This window comes from Podarcis melisellensis, assembly GCF_964234715.1.
Source record: "Podarcis melisellensis genome assembly, chromosome: 14".
NCBI classification, from domain to species: domain Eukaryota; kingdom Metazoa; phylum Chordata; class Lepidosauria; order Squamata; family Lacertidae; genus Podarcis; species Podarcis melisellensis.
Window position 1 is genome coordinate 37,262,577 of NC_138546.1, and position 21,639 is coordinate 37,284,215.

Here is a 21,639-nt window from a genome sequence, read left to right on the forward strand (position 1 = left end):
TACTTGGCTGGATAAGTGCATTGCCAAGATTTGTAGAAGTGCAAATTCTGAGGAATAGCTGTGTTTCAGTTTTCGTGCATGGTTTGTAAATTGGGTGTGCTGGCCTTTAAATTTGAACTGAATCCATTTCTCCCCCTTTCCCTAACTCTGGATCAAGACCAGGCACTTGGGAGCTTTTTTGTTTTGTTTTTAATGCTCTTCCACCGAGCTATAGCCCTTCCTTTCTCCTAGAGGTCCTTGTGTCCACTAAGCTGTAACAGTGGGACATGGGTGGCACTGTGGATTAAACCACAGAGCCTAGGACTTGTCGATCAGAAGGTTGGTGGTTCGAATCCCCATGACGGGGTGAGCTCCCGTTGCTCGGTCCCTGCTCCTGCCAACCTAGCAGTTCAAAAGCACGTCAAAGTGCAAATAAATAAATAGGTACCACTCCTGCAGGGAAGGTAAACAGTGTTTCCATGTGCTGCTCTGGTTCACCAGAAGCGGCTTAGTCATGCTGGCCACATGTATGCCGGCTCCCTCGGCCAATAAAGCGAGATAAGCGCCGCAACCCCAGAGTCGGCCACGACTGCACCTAATGGTCAGGGGTCCCTTTACCCTTTAATATAACTGTGATGTGAGACTTATTGTTCCCTCTGGCTCATTATTATCTACTTGCAGCACCTCTCCAGGGTTTCAGACAAGGTTCTCGCCAAGCCCTACCTGGAGACGCCAGGGATCGAACCTGGCACTTCCATGCTCTACCACTGAGCTATGGCCTTCCTTTCCCCTAGAGGTCTTTGTGTCCACTAAGCTACAGGCATTTTGACAGGCTGTTAAGACTGTTTTACTCCACCAGGCCTTTGGCCTCGATTGGTTGGTTGTCCGCTCTTCAGGGTATTTTTAAAAAAACAACAACACATGACTGAGCGATTTCCATCTGGTTTTGCTCGTTCTTATTCTATTTTATTGTTTCAGTGCTGTCCTTTTACCTGTTTTTAACTTTGCGAAACGCTCTGAAAGCTGACAGTCAGGGAAAATATATGCAAATCAATAGGCAAATCACTGGGGTTTTGCAGAGGAATGAATTAATACAGTACAATGGCATGTAGCAATGATGTCATGGGACAGATCCTTGGCACACCAGATCAGTAACTCTGCTGAATTTTACAGAGCTATAACTCAGGACTGGTCTGACTAGGTAAGCAACTCAAGTGGTTTTAAAGACTGGTTTTAAAAGACATTGTTATTTTATTTAAATACCCCAGCCCTTGGCCAAAGAGCTCAAGGTGCGATTTGTCCTTCATCCTTACAAACAGGTAGGTTAGGCTAAGGAACAGCAACTTGTCCAAAGTCATCCAATATGTTTTCTGGCTGAGCGAGCATCGTAAAAAAAGATTTTCTCTGTGCCATCTGCACTACGACATTTAAAGCAGTATCGTACCACTTAAAACAGCTGTGGCTGCACCCCAAATAATTCTGAGGACTGTAGTTTGTTAAGGGTGCTGAAAGTTGTTAGAAGACTCCTCTTCCCCAGCGCAGAGTTACAATTCTCAGAGTGGTTTAACAACCAATCCCTCTTCTCAGGGAACTCTGGAAATTGTAGCACCAGGCCGCATCCGTTGGTTCACTGCCCACTAGCACAAGGGCGAGTTAGCTTTAATATTCCGCCACAGGGGAATCCAACACAGGCACAACAAGATCTAGCAGGATATCATAGTGAAGACTGAGCAATCTATCGTGCAACAAAGTCACCAGCAGCGTGCATATGCATTGTTTTGCACAGCGTTTCATTGGTGAAACGTCTTTTCAGGGATGCAAGCATACAGTTAAGTAGTTTTAACTTAACGCTCCATTGTATACAACCTCATTCAGTGTCCGCTGTATTGTTTTTCGTTTTGTTGAAAATTTTAAATTGCTTTAATTGACTGTTTTATCATGTTTGTTAGACACTTTGGGCTCCAGTAGGAGGAAACTTGGGATACAAGCATCAAGAATGAATGGATGAATGAGTGGATGAATGATAGACAGACAGATATTACATTTATATCTAAGGATCTCAGGGTGGTATCCCCAGAACAACGCTGTGAGGTAAATTAAGCTGAGAAGCAGGGAAGAAGAAGAAGAAGAGTTTGGATTTGATATCCCGCTTTATCACTACCCGAAGGAGTCTTAAAGCAGCTAACATTCTCCTTTCCCTTCCTCCCCCACAAGAAACACTCTGTGAGGTGAGTGGGGCTGAGAGACTTCAGAGAAGTGTGACTGGCCCAAGGTCACCCAGCAGCTGCATGTGGAGGAGCGGAGACGCGAACCCGGTTCCCCAGATTACGAGTCCACCGCTCTTAACCACTACACTACACTGGCTCTCTGGGCCAAAGGCCAGCCAGTGAGTTTCATGGCCAAGTGGGGATTTGAACTCTGGCCTTCCAGGCCCTAGTCTGACACTCTAACCACTACACCACACTGTCTCTCCATTCACAGCCTAATTCCAGAGCTGAGCCACACAACCAGCAGAGTCATGCAGGCTACCTCTTACTGGTGAGATGTCACATTCCAACAAGAGCTTGCCCACATGATTCTGCTGGTTGTGCAGCATGGTTCTGAGATAGAGGTGAACATAAACCCTTGCCATAAGCAGCTCAAGAAACTGAATTAAGATAATGTTTTCCCAAAGCTTCCTTCTTTTAACAAGACATGTTTCGAACCACCCTCATTTCTGTTTCTCCATATGACTTCCCTTCTTTCAATAGCAGGAGCTAACCATGTTTCTTTAGCGTTATTCTCCACCAAGCAATGTGCAGGCTGGACACTGCCACGCAAATATCCACAATTAATTAAATTCAGAGAGATATGCAGCTCGAAAATATTTTATTAAATGCCGCGCCAAGGACATTCCTTCAAGTCCATGGAGCTTTATTTAAAGTGGTGTTTTGTACCTCAGGATCTTGGCATGTTAACTGGCAATGAAGTCCAAGAAAAGAAGTTTCATATTATGTATGAACCAATAATTACGCTAGCTCCTATTTTGTTTGGTGCCTTGTTTTTAATGCAGAGTTACGGCATGTAGCCAAGCAGCCACAGAAGGCAATTAAACTCAAGGAGATGCCTGCACTGGGGCCCCACACCTGATCCAAGGAAACTGTCTTCAACCTGTCTCTTAATTCAGGTCTCCAGGCAGTGAGTACCGAAGCAGCTGTACAAGGCCTCTGAACTGTGATTGGCTCAAAGAAAACCCTCCCTCCTCCCCATATACTGTAAGGGGCTCTGAGAGGCCATATAGTTAAACCCTCTGCTTAAATTCTGTGGGTTGAAGCCAATGTAGCGCTAAGTTAAAGTCACTTAGCAGCCTGCTTGTTTTGCTGGCAAGATATTCTGTGCCGGAGGAGTATTGTTGCACAAGAGCAGGTTGCTGGCGACTTCGTTGCGCAATATTACCATGTGCAACGAGCTTCTGCTGGTACAGCTAGTGCATTAGGTTCCTCTGTTGCACAACATTACAATTCACCTGTCCGATGGTGCAAGAGCCCTTGCATTTGCAGACAGAGAATGCTGGACAGAGCCCTGTAACTTTATTCCTGCCCACCCACCCCACTGCAATTTTCACCAATCAAACAGGTCAGCCCACGCCAAGCAAACTACGCCACAAGCCAGTGGCGTAGCGTGGGTTGTCAGCACCCGGGGCAAGGCAAGTAATTTGCGCCCCCTAACCCATGGATTTGCGCCCCCTAACTCTAACCCCCAGATGTTGCGCCCGGTGCGGCCGGCCCCCCCCTGCACCCCCCACGCTACGCCACTGCCACAAGCAGAGAGCAGATTGCTGTAAAATGCTTCGTGTCTTTATGTATGTATGCATATATTTTTTTAAAAGAACACATCTAAAATGTAAAGTGTGTATGCATTGTGCGGGTATACTCTTCATATTAATACAAGAGTCCTATTGCACCACACCTGGGGTGGCAATCTATTTCCAACAGTGGTCAGTGAGGATGCTGCTGAGAAGCCTACAAGCAGGGCGTGTAGGCAAGAGCCCTCCCTCATGGCTGTTTTATTCCCAGTAACTGAAATTATTCTGAATAAGGAGGTTCTATTGAGCAATCATCAAGGGATGCGGGTGGCGTTGTGGGTTAAACCACAGAGCCCAGGACTTGCCGATCAGAAGGTCGGCGGTTTAAATACCCGCAATGGGGTGAGCTCCCGCTGTTTGGTCCCTGCTCCTGCCAGCCTAGCAGTTCGAAAGCATGTCAAAAAGTGCAAGTAGATAAATAGGTACCACTGCGGCGGGAAGGTAAATGGCATTTCTGTGCACTGCTCTGGTTCGCTAGAAGCAGCTTAGTCATGCTGGCCACATGACCCGGAAGCTGTACGCCGGCTCCCTCGGCCAATAAAGCGAGATGAGCGCTGCAACCCCAGAGTCGGCCACGACTGGACCTAATGGTCAGGGGTCCCTTTACCTTTATTGAGCCATCATAGCTAGCAGCTGCTATGACTTTCTCTACGCTTTCTTTCTTCAAGCAGGTGGCCTGCAGCACTGAGTTCCATCATTGAACGATGGCATTGTGTGAAAAAGCACTTCCTTTCACCTGGATTGGCTACAGCTCCCTGCTGAGTTCATACTTGGTGCCAAAGTACTTTTGAAACTACGGGAGCTCTCAAAAGGAGATGATGATATGGCATGGAGGAGATGGGAGAGTTAAAAACAAAAACCCCTCCTGATTTGGCCTGGATCCCGGAGCTTGTGTACAATACAGTTTTTGCCAAGTTCTCTCTAATATTAAGTCATTGACATTAAAGCCCTCTCACCTCCTTTTAAAGCACGAAAGGAATACATGGATTTAGTTTGGGGAATTATACATATACATATGCAAGGTAATGACACTTAAGGATTTTTTTCGCAAGCAGACACAGTGGCTGCAATTCTAAATGTGCTTATGCTGGCAGAGCCCCACTGACCTCAGCAGGGCTCTGCGGCTGCCAGAGCAAGCACATTCAAGACTGTAGCCGGGATCTGTTTGCACAAAAGACCAGTCAGATGCCTAATTTGTTATTATTTTACATGTACACTTACCACCCTTGCAGGCGCTTTCAAAACCAACCGTACAAAGCAAAGTGCAGACACCCTTTTCGAGATTTCTGGCAACAAGGGGAAGAAAGAAAGAAAGAAAGAAAGAAAGAAAGAAAGAAAGAAAGAAAGAAAGGCAGGCAGGCAGGCAGGCATCTTCTGTCTCCTATGCACACTGGAACCCTACTAAGGCTGCAATCCTATGCACACTTAATTGGGAATGCAGGACTCAGGTCTGGGCAAATATATATAAGATTGGGCTACTCAGTAGAACAGCAGCCTCGTTCTGCTGAGCCAGGCTTGGAAATTAACTTCAGGGGCTCGTAAAAGTCTCCAAATTCAGCTCAAGTGCAGATCTGAACTGGAGAACAATTACTAGCTTGCCCATCTCCAAAAACCTTTCTGAGTCCCCACCACCTGCCATCCGAAACAGGAGCGTTACTAAGCCCTTGAAAGACATGACACAAATTTGCACAAAATTTGCATGTGCTAATTTATGTGCATAAATGCAAATTCAGGCTGTCTTTCAGAGGGCAAAGTAAAAAAAGAAAAGTTATCACTGATATCAAATTGACCTGCTGCTACTGCATGACTGCAGCCAGATATCCTCAAATGCTAACTCACTGCAAACGGAAGATCAAATATAGAAACAATATTTATGTGTGCAGACAATTTGGACTCCACCTAGGTATAGATGTGTTTCTGTCTGTGGACCTGTAAGTCAGCAAAAGCCTTCTAGGAAATAATTTATAATGAGATAAAAAAAATTTTAAAGTAACTTTTGTTTAAAAAACTAGGGGCCTTTTCATTAGGTATAATGAAAGACCCCGAAAGGAAAAAAGGTCCTATTTATGTATGCGACAACAGAAGCAAGAATGTTATATATGCCCAGGGTTGGAAGGAAGAACGAACCCCATTGAAAGAAGAATGGATATTGAAGCTGATGGACACTGCAGAAATGGCGAAATTGACTGGAAAGATTAGACATCAGGAAGACAAAAAAATTTAGAAATGATTGGATTAATTTTATAGAATATATGAAGGAGTATTGCAAACATTTATAAACATTACACGGATTGGATTGGCACCTGTAATATAATTTGATAAAAGGTATTGAAAAAGGAGATTTTATAAATCGGATAAAAGTATTTAGTCGCAGAAAAGGGAAGAAATAAATATTGGGAACTGGGGAAAGGGTGGGGGGAAGTCCAGTGGTTGAAGGAACCCCTATAAAGATAGTGAAATTGTTATGGACGAATGCAATTAATATTGTATGCAAAAAACTTTTAAAATAAAATATATAGATGTGTTTCTGTTTGTAAAGCATAGCCTACACACAGTATGGTAACAAGAATAAATCAGGGCTCTTTTCTCCCAAGCAACCTGGGGAAATGTGTCACTTACTGTTGCAGGCACTCATGTGACATGGCCTTGACAGTGGGGGCACCGGGAGGTTGCCACACATAGATTTGTTTAATGCAACATGCTGGCCTTTGGCTGTGAGTTTCTGGCAGGTAGCCTTCCTCCTTTGCGTCCCGACACCACAGCTTACAGAGCACTGCAAAAGAAATGAAGCAATTGTCCTGTCCCACATGTGCCAACCTGACATAAGGCTGTGCACACTCAACATTTTATTCTAGAATCAATGGAGACCGAGTTCTTTTCTTCGGCCTAGTCCACACACAATCCAGACCTACTGCATATTTCTTGCTCCTGGAAAGCACACGAAACGGCTGACAAACAGTTTTCATTCTGAAAAGTAAAGCGCACTGCGGACTGATTCTTCTGCCTTACTCCACAGTGTGTTCATTCAAAAACAGGTGGCAGGCGGTCCCAGCAATGAAGGGCATGTGTATGTGTGTCTGTACCATCACATTGTGAGGGGGCATATACCAAGATAGCAAGAGGAGGGTTTTCAAATGCGTAATCTACTGTATTTTTCGCTCTATAAGAGGCACTTTCCCCCTCCTAAAAAGTAAGGGGAAATGTGTGTGTGTGTCTTATGGAGCGAATGCAGGCGGGAGCCTCTGCTCAGCGCTCCCTTTAAAGAGCCACGTGGAGCGTGTGTGCGGCTCTTGGGGGCTCTTCCCCGAGGAGGGAAAAGGGCAAAAGCCCCCAAGAGCCGCACACATGCTCCATGCGCTCTTTAAAGGGAGAGCGACTCTTGGGGGAGCCTTCATCCCGCTGCCCAGGAGAGGCTGCGTGCGGCTATCTCATAAGCTGGGACAGCAAAAGGGATCGCTGTGCAGCGCTCCCACTTGCTGTCCTGGCTTATGGGATAGCCCCCTTCCCCCACCTCCCGCAAAAGCCCCCAAGAGCCACGCTCCTTTTAAAGAGCCGCGTGGAGCGTGTGTGCGGCTTTTGGGGTTTTTTTCCTGAGGAGGGAGAAGGGCAGCCCGTCAATGACGGAATGGGATGCATACAGGCTCTGCTCAGCGCTCCCTTTAAAGAATATTTTTTCCCCTTGCATTCCCCCTCTAAAAACTGCGTCTTATGGTCAGGTGCATCTTATGGAGCGAAAAATACGGTAATCAAGAGGGTCTCAAACACATTCTCAAGTAACCAAGGATAGCTCAAGGATGAGCAATCAATCCAGATGGAAAGTAGCTAGTTGAGAACGAGCATGAATGATTCCGTATTGAAAAAAAACACACTTCTGTGCTACAAACAGGTAAACTGTGTGCACTTGGCAGCCTACAGCAGGGCTGTTCATGTTAACCGAGACAGTGGTACATCGAAAGGCATCTAATAGAGATCCAACCTTGAATGGAGAGGGCCGGGGAAGAAAGGCAGATATATGCACACTCTTATTTAAAGATACTCACCCTAGACCATTCTCCCACAGTCAGCTGTGGAGGGCAGTCCATTTTTGCGCAGGGTTTCTGAGTGGACAATCTGGTTTCGTGGCACCTCTCATCAGCGAGTTTCAGAAAGCTCCCATCCATCAACAACTGCTGGCAAGTCACTTTGCGATTCTGGGTTCCTCCTCCACACGTGTGGGAACACTAAGCAGAAGGAGACTAATAGAAATTAGGCCTGTGCACAGAACCTTCCTCTTCCTCTTAAGAACTTCTTACTGATTGTCTTTTCCTTACAGGTGACACCGACAACAAATGCAACAGCAGCAAAGGAGATTGGGATATGGATCACTCCAATAATACATTAAAAAATACAATTTGTCAAACAAAGTGTATTTCAGGTGTTCCAAAGAAACTGTTTAAGTCAGCATGAAGAGCTTGAATTGGGCTTGATAGTGTATAGACACCCAGAACAGTTTCTGGCAATGTGAAAACTGCTTTTGGTGCCTTTGCAGAAAAGTGGGCTATAAATGAAATGGATGAATGAATGGATGTTTTTGTGATGGCCTGGGACTCGGGCTCAGACTTGGAACCAGAGGAGACTCAGTCTGCACCGGATCCTTTGCCTCAGGCATCATCTGAACCAAGTCTGGGGCCTGGTCCTGAAGAGTCCCAGTCTGCACAGGTTCCCCTGCAACAAACACCAGCTGGGCTGAGTCTGGGGCCTGAGCCTGCCCTGGCTCCAGATGCGGGGATTACCTCGTTGCCTTCAGCTGGGCCATCACTTGCAGCTGCTCCACTACCGGTTTGGTCAGGGAAGGCTGAGGTGGCCCCTGGGTCTAGTAACCCACCGACGTCTCCTGAGCTGCAGAGACTAAGGTCTGAGGGAAGGAGAGACCTGAGTACTTGCCGGAGGAGTGCTCGCCTTCTGGCAAAACAGGGAGGTGAGTCGCCGGGGGATCAGGACCAGCCGTTACCCCGACAAAGATAAAAGGCTGTCGGACCCTGCCCCAGGTTGCAGGAGCAACATTGCTGTTTGCTAGATCCTGCACCTGTCCTTGCCTGGTTTCCTGCCTCAGCCCTGTCGGACTGACTCCCAGGGAAACCTTTGGATTCTGGACCGGTCCTGGACTGCGTTTCACGGGTTACCCCTGAGCCCAGCACTTTTATAACTCTGTTTTGATGTGCCATTCAGCATTTCAGCAATTACATACTTCAGTGTCTGGAATGCCTTCAAGGGCAGCCCCACAAACAGCGCTTTACAGTGATCTAAACTGTTGACTGCTGTGGACACTAGGGCCTTTGAAGAAGAAGTTGGATCCAAGTCCTGCAAGCTACAGGCCAGTTCTTTCAGAGTATACAGATGAAGACATTCTTTTTAAAGCACTCAAATTATGTGATCCTGTATCTTGGCCTGAATCAGTACAGCCCAGCAACAGGTTGACCGTTTCATCCGTTGTTTATGCGAAACTGGCCTAATGACTGTGGCTTTCACCCAGGAAGGCCTCTGAAATCCACATAATTCATTTCATCTAGAAAGATCATTTGCTGAAAAAGCGAGGAATGAATACACTTCTGTTCCAGAAACAGTGCACTGTCAGCAGCCCGTGAATTAAAAATTGAGCATGAGCTCCGCTGAGAGGTTACTCTAAGTCAGGGAAAGCAGAACATGTCTCCCTCCGGATGTTTTTGGACAACTCCCACCATCCCTGGCCATTGGCCATACTGGCTGAGGCCGATGAGAGCTGGAGTTCAGCAACATCTGGAGGACCCTGAGCTCTCCATCCCTGCCTCAAGTCTCTGTTTATTTAGCAACCCCGTCATACCTGTTGCCATTCTTCAACGTGCCAAACTGGGGGGCAGTCAATCTGGTTGCAGGCTTGCAAAGAGTGGGGCTTTTTGTCTTTGCAGTTTTCGGGCCCAACAACTGATCCTCCGGGTTGCTGGCAACGCACCTCTCTTGTCTGGATGCCAACACCACAAGTGGCAGAACACTGCCTCCAGGGACGCACCTGCCACCTGTTCCGAGAGATTATCCAAAGGGCAGACTGAGTAAGCAATGCTAGGAATGATGAGGCAGAAGCGGTTGCTTTGATACTGGATTCCAGTGAAGTTTCATAAATGGTTGTGCTCTCTCTCTCTCTCTGACCCTCCATTACACACAACACTTTTATTCAATGACTTAACATTTTATGTTCTCTTTTATCCCACTTCTTAATCGGAAAAGGCTTCGGCTGAGAAAGATCGCTGTAAGACAGTCCACACCCGCAGGCTCACCACGTAGAAGACACAACACACAAGGGATAAGGGATGGGGAGGGAGGAGGAAAGCAAGCAAGCTCAGACACTGCTTCTTAAAGCTACTGTCCTTTTAACAGCCATCTGGGCTGGAAACAGGTCAGATAGCCCTGATAGCATGGTGGGCACTAGATGACTGTATGTGTGCTGGTCTCTCAGCAGAAGCACTGGCGTGGACCAGGGAGTGGACCAGGCTGAGGACTCCACTTGGTTGAGTCTGTTCCCAGGGCATAAGGGGAGGGGCCTGCCTGATCTCTGTCTCAAGAAGCGGTCTTTGCCATTTTCACTGTACAGTGGTACCTCGGGTTACATACACTTCAAGTTACATACGCTTCAGGTTACAGAATCCGCTAACCCAGAAATAGTGATTCAGGTTAAGAACTTTGCTTCAGGATGAGAACAGAAATTGTGCAGCGGTGGCGCAGCGGTAGCAGGAGGCCCCATTAGCTAAAGTGGTGCTTCAGGTTAAGAACAGTTTCAGGTTAAGTACAGACCTCCGGAACGAATTAAGTACTTAACCTGAGGTACCACTGTAGAGGGAAAGAGCCTGTTGACATTTTCTTCAGAAAGCAAGCCCATGGTCCCATCACAACGGGGGCTCATTTTGCTAACCCAGACAGATCTATCTGAAAGCGGGCATTAAGGCAGGTTTCCATTACAATATTGCCAACATACGAACGGATCACTTATGGACACAGACTTTCCTCAGTTAAACATAATGATATTTGGAGCAACTTTATACAGAATATATGAGGTTATTGATAAAGAAATTTGTACAGTACAGCTCCCGAATGCCTTGCGACTCGAACGCTTTGGCTCCCAGACGCCACAAACCTGGAAGTGAGTGTTCTGGTTTGTGAACGTTCTTTGGAAGCTAAACGTCTGACGTGGCTTCCGATTGGCTGCAGGAAGTTCCTGCAGCCAATCGGAAGCCGCGCCTTGGTTGTCAAATGTTTTCGGAAGTCGAATGGACTTCCGGAACAGATTCTGTTCGACAACCAAAGTACAACTGTATTAGGATAATAAGACTATACACATTTGTATATGTATGGAATTGTAACGTAGCATTTTTCTTTTAATTCACGTTTTTCCTTTTCTTTCTTTTAACCACTTTTTAATAAATGAATTTCTTCTAATAAAATATCAGTAATAAAAAATACAGGTTTCTGAAATGCAGAGTCTTACCTTGGGGGGCAAAGCCTTGTATTGCAAACACGGCTCATGGCTGGGGGTCTCGCTGAGCTGTCGCACAGGCTGTCATTGACAGTTTGCTTTGTCTGCTCATGTAGGCACACTGCAATGGCTTCCTGAGTCCCTAGATTGTTATATATATATAAATGAGATATATTACACATGAGCAACGTATCTTGAACAGTGAGAAAAAGTTACAGATATACAGCACATTCTCTCAAGCCACAAACTAAATCAGAGGTAGCTAATCTCCAGTTCAAGGACTTAGCCAAGATCTTTAAAGCTAAATTTAAAGTTGTGTGATTTATTCAATAGTGGTTATCTAGTCTTTTATATATTGAATGTGTTTGGATTATCAATGACTTCGTATGATTTTATGATTTTACTGTTTTAACTTACGCCAATAAAGGCTAGTTACAAGTTAGTTAGTCTGCAGCAGTTTAATCTATGTAAGATGTTTTAGCAACTTCAGAAACATCTATCTGCGTTGTATATTTAATCTGCAAATGCAAGGACACAAAGTAGAAAGTTATTTGTTCTTTAAACAGAGAGTGTCTTGCATAGTTTTTATAGGAGGTAAAAAAAGAGAACTAATAATAATAATAATAATATATTTATACCCCGCCCATCTGGCTGAGTTTCCCCAGCCACTCTGGGCGGCTTCCAATCAAGTGTTAAAAACAATACAGCATTAAATATTAAAAACTTCCCTAAACAGGGCTGCCTTCAGATGTCATTTAAAAAAGAAGATAGCTGCTTATTTCCTTCACATCTGAAGGGAGGGCGTTCCACAGGGCGGGTGCCACTACTGAGAAGGCCCTCTGTCTGGTTCCCTGTAACCTCACTTCTCACAGGGAGGGAACCGCCAGAAGGCCCTCAGTGCTGGATCTCAGTGTCTGGGCTGAACGATGGGGGTGGAGACACTCCTTCAGGTATACAGGACCGAGGGTCAATTAAAGGGTCAAACGAACCAGAGCTGTCTGCTGCATATGCCACAAACGGGATCTAGAGTCCAAAGTCCACAATACTGTGGGGGCCCCGTCCACCTTAGATCCCTGGCATCTCCAAATATGGATGGAAACAACTGCCCACCTTTTTGAAATATAATATTTATTAAGTTTCCCAATCCAATACAAGCCACATTAAAACATTCCAAATTACAATTTAAAAAAAAAAGCCAAATATAAATGCCGAATTTTATATCTTTGGGTGACTTCCCATGCTCTGAATTTCACAAAGTGCTGGTCATCTAATATCACATTGCATTTCTTAATTAATCAATAAGCCATTCCAATGTTAATCCTTCAGATAATTTTCATTTACTTTCACAACCACTGGTCTGTTCAACTTTCACCTTCTTAGTTCTGTATGAAATGTTTTCCCTTAAGGTTTTCCACAGTCCATCAATTCCATTTTCAGTTTCTACTCACAGGAGCCATAATTTGCCACATCCCAAACAAAGAGACGCCATTAGCCCCGGGCAGATATCCGGAATTGCCCTCTGTAATCTCGCTCCATATCTCAACATGCTGGTACCTCTGCCAGTATACAATAACTCCAATCCAGAATTCTTCCATCCTTCCGCTGAGGGCATCCATTCAATTTAATATTATAATTAAACCACAACTGCCCACCTTTAATCTGAAACCCTGGAGCACTGAGGCAATGCCAAGCTAGACAAACCAATAAGGCCACATCCTAAAACAAGAGTCCCTCGTTTTTTGCTTTCTCTGCGATTAGAGCACAGCCCTGTCACCAGAACATCTGATATGGCCTTGAGTTGCGAGTCTCTTGGCCTGAACGTTTAGAACGGTATCTGGAGTTGTGAACCTCAACTTATTATATACAAAGCCCTGCCAGAGAACCAAGGGCACAGGCTGTAAAGTTGCCTTGGAAATCTCATCTATGTACAGCCCAATAAAACAAGAAGTCATTACCACTGTCATACGGAATGAAATGCGCTGAAGTTCATTTTGGTACTGAGGTTTCACTGGTACTATGAGGAATGGTGGGGAGTGGGGGGTTTCTAATGTGATACGCAAGACCGAAAATGGTCATAGTTCAGGGAACCTGTTTCCTTCCTTCTCAATGCATGTTCCCCTAGAGGCTTCAGAGGGGCTACAAATCTGATTTCAAGACAGCTTAATATTTCTCTTTTGTTAAAAGATTTGCAAGGTTCCAAGCACCTTTGTACATTCACTGCATTTCCTAATAAAAATCCAGAGCCTTGTTATTTGTGTAGGTAGGATATATTAAAACCCCGTTTGATTACTTTTTAAAAAAACAACAACAAAAACCTGTACAACAGCTAGACAATTACTGCCATAAATACCTCTTCTCCTAATTCATCATGAAGGCTTTTCTCAACACTCTGTTGGTTACTAAAAAGGCCTGTTTTCATTTTTAGCTGACTCCGTGGAAAAACTCAGGACTGGAATATGTCCATCCCCCACCCTGGGCAGGTTAGTAGTGTGTGTTTTATGACTTTCCGTAATTGGTTAGAGCATGGGCGAGGGTTTTTGTTCCTAGATATGAGTGACAAGTGATTTTTATAATGGGATCTCAACCACTTCCATCTGTCCCCAATCATTCAAAATTGTATTATGTCAGAACTGGACATTACCCATGGCATACGAAGGGAACAACCCAAGCCGCAATTTGGGAAAGAGATTTTGGCAGGGATGCCTTGTCCTTCATTAACAAATCAACCACACTTGATGTTGTGCCATCAATACTGCAGCAATGTTTCTCGAAAACAGCAAAACGCACTTAGATGATCATCGGAGCAAGCCGATTATATATTTCAAAGAGCTGTAGCTCAGGGGCACTGTGCATGTTTTGCATCTATAGGGGTCAATCCCCAGGTATCTCCGGTTAATGGAACTTCAGGTAGTGAGGCTGAGTAAAGAATGCTGAGTCCCTAGAGAGCCTCTAGAAGGTCAGTGCTAGATTAGATAAACTGCTGGCCTGACTCCTTTTTGGCCTGCACATTTCACTCCATTACACATTTTCTCAGAGGACCGAGGGTGGCTTTTCTGCTTGTTTTTAGTTTTCTTCAAGTTTGTTTCAACACACACGGCACACAGATACATACACAGAAAAACAATTTTGGAGAACGTAATCCCTGACCGAACACTAAACGTGGATAATTGAAATCAAGGTCTAGGTGAGCTTAATATGTATTTTTAATGTATGCAGGCAAGGATTTATAACTATATCAAAATACGATCTATGGTTGATAGCCAATAGGGTATGCCATAACAGCTGGCTAATACTGTATGGCTTTACAATGCTCACCTAGAAACCTAGCGTATTATCTCACATAAACAAAAATGCTATTGTTGAAACACACTGATTGCAAAAGCTATACTCCAAGTGGCCTGCCAAACTATTCTTGATTCCAGAGAGCCAATGTGGTGTAGTGGTCGAGAGTGGTAGACTCGTAATCTGGGGAACCGGGTTCGTGTCCCCGCTTCTCCACATGCAGCTGCTGGGTGACCTTGGGCTAGTCACACTTCTCTGAAGTCTCTCAGCCCCACTCACCTCACAGAGTGTTTGTTGTGGGGGAGGAAGGGAAAGGAGAATGTTAGCCACTTTGAGACTCCTTCGGGTAGTGATAAAGCGGGATATCAAATCCAAACTACTACTCTTCTTCTTCTTCTTCTTCTTCTTCTTCTTCTTCTTCTTCTTCTTCTTCTTCTTCTTCTTCTTCTCCTCCTCCTCCTCCTCCTCCTCCTCCTCCTCCTCCTCCTTCTGGGGCATCTGTTTAGAGAGCTTCCCTTTGTAGATGGCCATAGAACAGGCTTCTTCAACCTTGGCCCTCCAGATGTTTTTGGCCTACAACTCCCATGATCCCTAGCTAGCAGGACCAGTGGTCAGGGATTATGTGAATTGTAGTCTCAAAGCCTGGTGTGCTCTGGTCCATGGAGTCACGAAGAGTCGGACACAACTAAATGACTAAACAACAACAAGTCTCAAAACATCTGGAGGGCCGAGGTTGAGAAAGCCTGCCATAGATCCTTTTAAAAATATGAATATTATTAACATAATACTCCAGTTTCCCAATTAATAAAAATTTGGGCTTACCATCCAGCATATAATGTCATCCTCACTTCCATCATTTACACTTGTCACACAATGACTGTAAGGCCCAAAACCAAGCCTTGTATCATATACGCCATATTTCATTTCCAGCTGGTCCTTGCACAACCACAATAATTACTGGTAAATGTCAACATTAACCAGAATCATAGAACTGTAGAGTTGGAAGGGACCCTGAGGATCAACTCCCTGCAGTGCAGGAATATGCAGCTGTTCCATACAGGGATCAAACCTTCAACCTTGGCATTATCAGCACCACACTCCAACCGAATAATAACATATACACAAAATTAAAATTGATTTTTTTCAAGCACACCTGTCTTTTCCTTTCACCTACTTAACTGTCTGTTAATTTAAATTCCTGGTTATTTAAAACACCCATGAAATGAGGCTGGAATTCATAGTTGCTTATGGGCTTTGCACCACCACCCGTGGATTGTTTTCTTACTTTTTCTTTTGGAAACAGCACATCTTCACATGAATATAGTAAACTACTTTTGAAATTCCCTTGGGGGTTGCCTTATATAGAGTCAGTTCATTGGCTCACCCTGCCTATGAGTCAGTGGCTCTTCAGGGTCTCAGAAAGGAATCCTTCCCACCCCTACATGGGGATGTCAGGAATATTATTGGTATTATTATTTACAAAGTGACTTAAGAACATCCAATAATGATTATTGTTTTAAGGCAGGACAAAAAAGAAGCCACATTGGCACTCTTTGAATTAAGGGCCAAAGAAAGCCCAAGGAGAAAATAACAGTCTCTGCCATATGCACCAAAAGTTGCTCCTAGATAACAATCCTGATATAACACACAAGGTTTTGTGCAGCAGCTATTACAATACGACGTACAATTACTAGTACCCAGGGTTAGTACAACATATCGATCGATGGGCTCTCCTACATCAGAAAGTTTCCTTTCTGACAGATAAATAACACCCACAGGGATGCGGGTGGCACTGTGGTCTAAACCACTGAGCCGCTTGGGCTTGCCAATCAGAAGGTCGGCGGTTCGAATCCCCGCGACACGGTGAGCTCCCGTTGCTCTGTCCCAGCTCCTGCCAACCTAGCAGTTCGAAAGCACGCCAGTGCAAGTAGATAAATAGGTAACGCTGTGGCGGGACAGTAAACGGCATTTCCGTGTGCTCTGGCTTTTGTCACGGTGTCCCGTTGTGCCAGAAGTGGTTTAGTCACGCTGGCCACATGACCCAGAAAGCTGTCTGTGGACAAACGCCGGCTCCCTCGGCCTGAAAGTGAGATGAGCGCTGCAAACCCATAGTCGCCTTTGACTGGACTTAACCGTCCAGGGGTCCTTTACCTTTTTTACCTTACATGATTTTATATTACTTTATATATGATTCTATATTTTTTTACTTTGCCTTGAACTTTTAAATTTTGTAATCGGTGTTTTCTGTTTTGATACTGTTCATTGACCATAATAAAACAACTTGCCTTGAGTTCAAAACAGTGCAAGGCATGCTTCCCTGGAGAGAGCATTCCACACACAAGGGGCACTGCTGAAAAGGCCTAGTCTCACGTTGCCACCTGCTAAACCTCCCATGGACTGAACCTGGCATCTTCCGCATGCAAAACAGGTGCTCTACCTCCAAGCTATAGTGCTTTTCTGGAACACATAAGACTCTGCCCCAGTATGAATAAGACCACTGATCCATCTAGCTCAATGTTGTTGACACTGGCTCTCCAGAATTCCAGATAAGGGTCTTTCCCCCAGTCCTACCTGCAGTTGCTGGGATTGAACCTGGAAACTCCTTCATGCAAAAGCATGTGCTCTACAACTGAGCAATGCTCCAGATTTCCATGCAACGAGGGAGAGGGGCAGGAACAGGGGGTTGTTCAGAAGGAAGTGTTACATTCACAGAGAACTGGTTCGTCACGCTTTGCCCTTCTTGCAACCTGCACAATTGTTTGTAACGTTTGGAAAAGATCTTTTTGACATTCACAGACAAAAATACCTCCAGTACACGTAGCAGAGCAGGGAGTGAAGCCAATGTATTCCCAGCCATAGACAACGTCCGCAGCATCTTCTGAAGGTGGAGGTTCTGGGACAAATGGGACAGGGTCACCATCGCATGACTCCAAGTGGCAGCTGCGCTCAGTCACCGGTTTGGTGTCTTCGCACTCTTCGTCCGGCAGCTCCACCTCCGTCTGAGTAAATGCGAGATAAATACGGCACTTCACATCCCGCGTCTGAACACCACGGCCGCAAGAAGCGCTGCAAGGGGACCATGGCTCGGGGATAAACCTGCAATTAAACAGCGTAAGAAAACAGGACAATAATAACGGAACTATGAAACATTTCCCTTTATTTATCTGAATCAATGACAAAAGAGATTCAGTTTTCTCCTGCCCATGGGCATGGGAAACTGCCACAGACTCTCCAAACGAATTTCATCACTCTACATCCTGGGGGAAGCCACAACTATTTAAAGCGGCATGATACTGCTTTAATTTCATAGTGTGGATGGGGCATTAAAGAACTTGGGTTTGAGCTTGCTTTTCCCTCCTCCCTCTCATCCATTTTTCCTTATGTGTCATGTCTTTTTAGATTGTGAGCCTGAGGACAGAAGCAACCTCAGAACTGTTTTTTGGTTTTTTGGCTAAAGGGTAGGGTATAAATGCTGTAAACAAATAAACATAAATGAATATTAAAATTCTAAGGTTTTATAAAAGGTCACACACATTGGTGTTACAAGGCAAACATGGAGTTGGGCATTTTGTGCCTCCCTTTAATGTCTAGATTTGCCATTAAGATTCCTGATCTGAAAGTTCATTAAGCCATCCCTTGAATTCCTTGCATGTAAACATATATGTAAGATCAAAAGTAATTGTTGCAGGCACATTTGCAAAGCTGAGAAGGGAACCTATGTACCTTGCTTGTTGAAATTTTAAAAGTAATCAAGTACCTACTGTTTCTTCCATTAATGTGAAGGTCTCAAAAGTCTTTGACAAAATTCTGATTATATATCGAAAGAGGAGAGAATTATCCCAGCTAAATGCAGTTAATGCACACAAACACACATTGCGGTTATCTCGCAATGGCTGGGAAGACATCCCAAATATGTAGATTGCCACAGGTTTAGATAAAATGTGAACGTTATTTACAAGAGGACTCCATCCACCATTCCTTTCAATGACATTCACAATGCACGAGTGTTCTGTGAATGGATGGAAGTTGTGCAGTGACAGGGTTTGATGGATTCCACCCACAGGCACTGATGCACAATTTGTTTTCTGCCAGAGAGAGGTGGAGACACGTTGCTGGTGAGGTTCTGAGAACAGGCAGCCACCAAACAGCCGGCCCTTGCGTTAAGTTTTCACAAGGTTTGTAGGACATGGTACATGATGCTGCAACCTTGCTGAAGCTAAGCAGCCCAGATTCTGTCCACAGCCTGGATGGGACACCATCTTGTCTTCATCCTTGAGCTTCATGGCAGAAAGGAGGTATAGATATGTAATAAGTAAGTCATGGGGCGAGGGGTGGTGGGGAGGGGAGAGAAGGCAAAGGGTCCTATATTCAGTTCCTAGGCTCACAAACAGAAGACTGCCTGACAAAACTGCCTGTACTGAGCACCTGTTTGCACAGACAAACCCTATCCTGCAAGGCTAATCCCACAAACAGTTGCAGGTGCTATAACAAGGATGAAGATCTTTGGGCCTATGGGCTGATCTTTGCCAGGGGTTCAATGTGGGCCTACAAGGCCATTTCCTCCAAAGCGTAGCCCCTGTCCATCAGCTGACATCACTAGGTGACATCAGCTGATGGCCAGAAGAGCAAAGGTCAATCCTGCTGGCGGCTGCTTAGCCAATGCATTTCCTGTGGGAAATGTGCGGGTGAAGCAGACCCCAAGAAGTCAGCACAACTGAACCCTCTGTTCACCAACCGGTGCATGAAGGGATCAATCCTCAGTTTGGCTATGTGTTCCTGTTCTCCTGCTATAAATAGGCACTTGCAGCCCAAGGCCAGTGTCCTTTTGCAAACAGCTGTGCACTGCTCTTTAAGCTTCAGGTTTTCAGAGGATCTAAGAGGATAGAGGGCTGTTTGCAAAAGGGCTTTCAAACAGCCCTGAGCTGCACTTTGAAATCCCAATAACTGGGGCTTCGAAGTGCAGTGTAACCTGACATCACTATGACACCAGATGACTGGCAGATGGGCAGTCAACTGTCAAATTTAGTTCTCTAGGGCTGGGGAGATAAGGATCACAACAGCTAGACAAGGTTCCCAAACCCTGTGCTAGATGCAAGGATTCTTACCAAACTGCAGCATATGTTTACATATACGTAGGTGCTGTTGTACACAACCACCCTTGCTGGGTATTATACTGATTCAGGGGTGTGGTACTTAGAGATTTCCAGGCAACGCAAGTATGCCCATGCTTGTTCAGAGCCCTGCATCCTTTCCCTACACAGAAAGGACGTAGGTTAAAGAAAGAGCTTGGGAATCCTGGCAACCAGGGCCCAATATCAACCACTTGGGATGCAGAAAGGAGGTAAGACCAAGGGAAGAGAAAGGAGACAAATGTACACGACAAAGAGAATTTCTGAACCATTGCTTATCTAAACCAAGAATAATATTCTCTTAGCTTTTTGTCATGAAGCAGTGTACCGCAATGCCTTAACCAACGCAAATATTTGACAAAGCTTGAGGAGAGAAAAAATGTGTTGACAGCAGTACACCAGCAGTTCAGAATTCACTCCGTATACAAGGCTGGCGGAACGCATAACAGGGTCCAAAAATAATGTATGATGAATTCCGTTGAAGCTTTGCATTTTTGTTTGAAAGTCTGAACCACAGAACAAATTCATTTACAGTCAGAGAATTCTAAGCATTTTTTCCTCGACACAGCAGGTCTATATTGTAATTGAGGTTTTCCTGTTGCATATTTAGTGTCTGGGATTTCATAGAGCCCCAACTGCAAGTTCTATTTATTTATTGTAACACAACAACAAGCAAACCTGTGGAACAAGCAACCTAGGGTTGCCATTGGCTAAATCAAATCATGTGATTTTTTTGAAGTTGGTATCTGCATTTTGTAGGATGAAATGTAAAGTTGGGTAAAAATGGCCCCCTCAAAACACTACTTCAATTTTTCCCCCCGCAGAAAAGCTGGGAATAAAGTTCTGCCAACTATTCCCAGGTGGGAGAGTAAATTCTAGAACAGTTTCTTGGAGGTAGGGTTTCCTGTCAGCTGTGGCAATGGCACTGCTTCTTTCTTTTTTCCTGAGGTTTTTGCTTGTTTGTCATTTTGCTGCTGCAATAGCAGAGGCAGAATTGACAGTCTGGCGGCCATTTTGTTTCCCCCACAATGCCCAGACCTAGCATCACCCAAGGGCACTCTCAGGCAAAAAAGGTAGAGAATATCTGGAGAACATTCTGCAAAATGGCCCTCTTTTTCAAGGAGGGAGGGAGTGAAGAAGCAAAGTAATATTTCGATTCACAGATTATTTTACTGATTGTTATGTAAATGCAGTCTATATATACTGGAAATAAACAAATTCTCAAATATTTTCTCAGAAAAACCTAGGGAGGACCGTGACAAGTGCCATTTTACCACATACGGGCAACTGATGTGTAGTGAAATTCTCCTGTTGGAGGATGAAGGAGACCACCAAGAACGATTTCAGTAAATCTGTATGGGGTGTATGTGTACATAGAATGCGTCCGAATAGCCCCAATGTAATAACTCCAACCCAGCCCTACCTCCTCACAAAGCTATCAGCTTCTAAGCTTGGCCTGTTTCTCAAAGTTATGATTAAGAAGGGGAAAAAAAGTTGTAAAGCTCTCTTATTTCTTTTAAGATTATTAAAAGAAAAAGGATGTGGAATCTTTTTTTGGAAGGCTTATTGAAAATCCCCCTGTAAATAAAGAAGGCTCCAGGGAAACACATTTACAATAATGATGGGTATCAACTATCATCGCATTCCACCAGAAAGAACTAGAAAGGTTATACCTCCATTTTTCTTGGCTTAGTTTCCCAAACAGTCTTTTTTTAAAACACACACACACACACAACCATTTTTGTAATATACATTAAAAAAACACACCAAAAACTTTAGAACCACCATTATGCATAATTCAACACTCTTTTCTACACACACACACACACACACACACACACACACACACACTTGACCACAGGGGCAGAAGTATTTCTCTTCCAGATGTTGTCTTGGTACATCTCTATTTGCAGGTTTTTGAC

General features: G+C 44.7%; 1 protein-coding gene across 2 annotated transcripts in view; it reads right to left on the bottom strand.

Annotated features, from left to right (window-relative positions):
- Positions 1-21,639, bottom strand: part of ADAMTSL3 (ADAMTS like 3) — a 280,064-nt gene that overhangs the window by 46,084 nt on the left and 212,341 nt on the right. For both annotated transcript variants that reach the window (XM_081888376.1, XM_081888377.1), the window contains 5 exons: positions 17,395-17,684; positions 11,319-11,448; positions 9,663-9,855; positions 7,864-8,043; positions 6,443-6,596 (listed from right to left, as the gene is read on the bottom strand). In XM_081888376.1, coding sequence (XP_081744502.1) covers positions 6,443-6,596; positions 7,864-8,043; positions 9,663-9,855; positions 11,319-11,448; positions 17,395-17,684 — 947 coding nt within the window. The remainder of the gene's footprint in view (positions 1-6,442; positions 6,597-7,863; positions 8,044-9,662; positions 9,856-11,318; positions 11,449-17,394; positions 17,685-21,639) is intronic.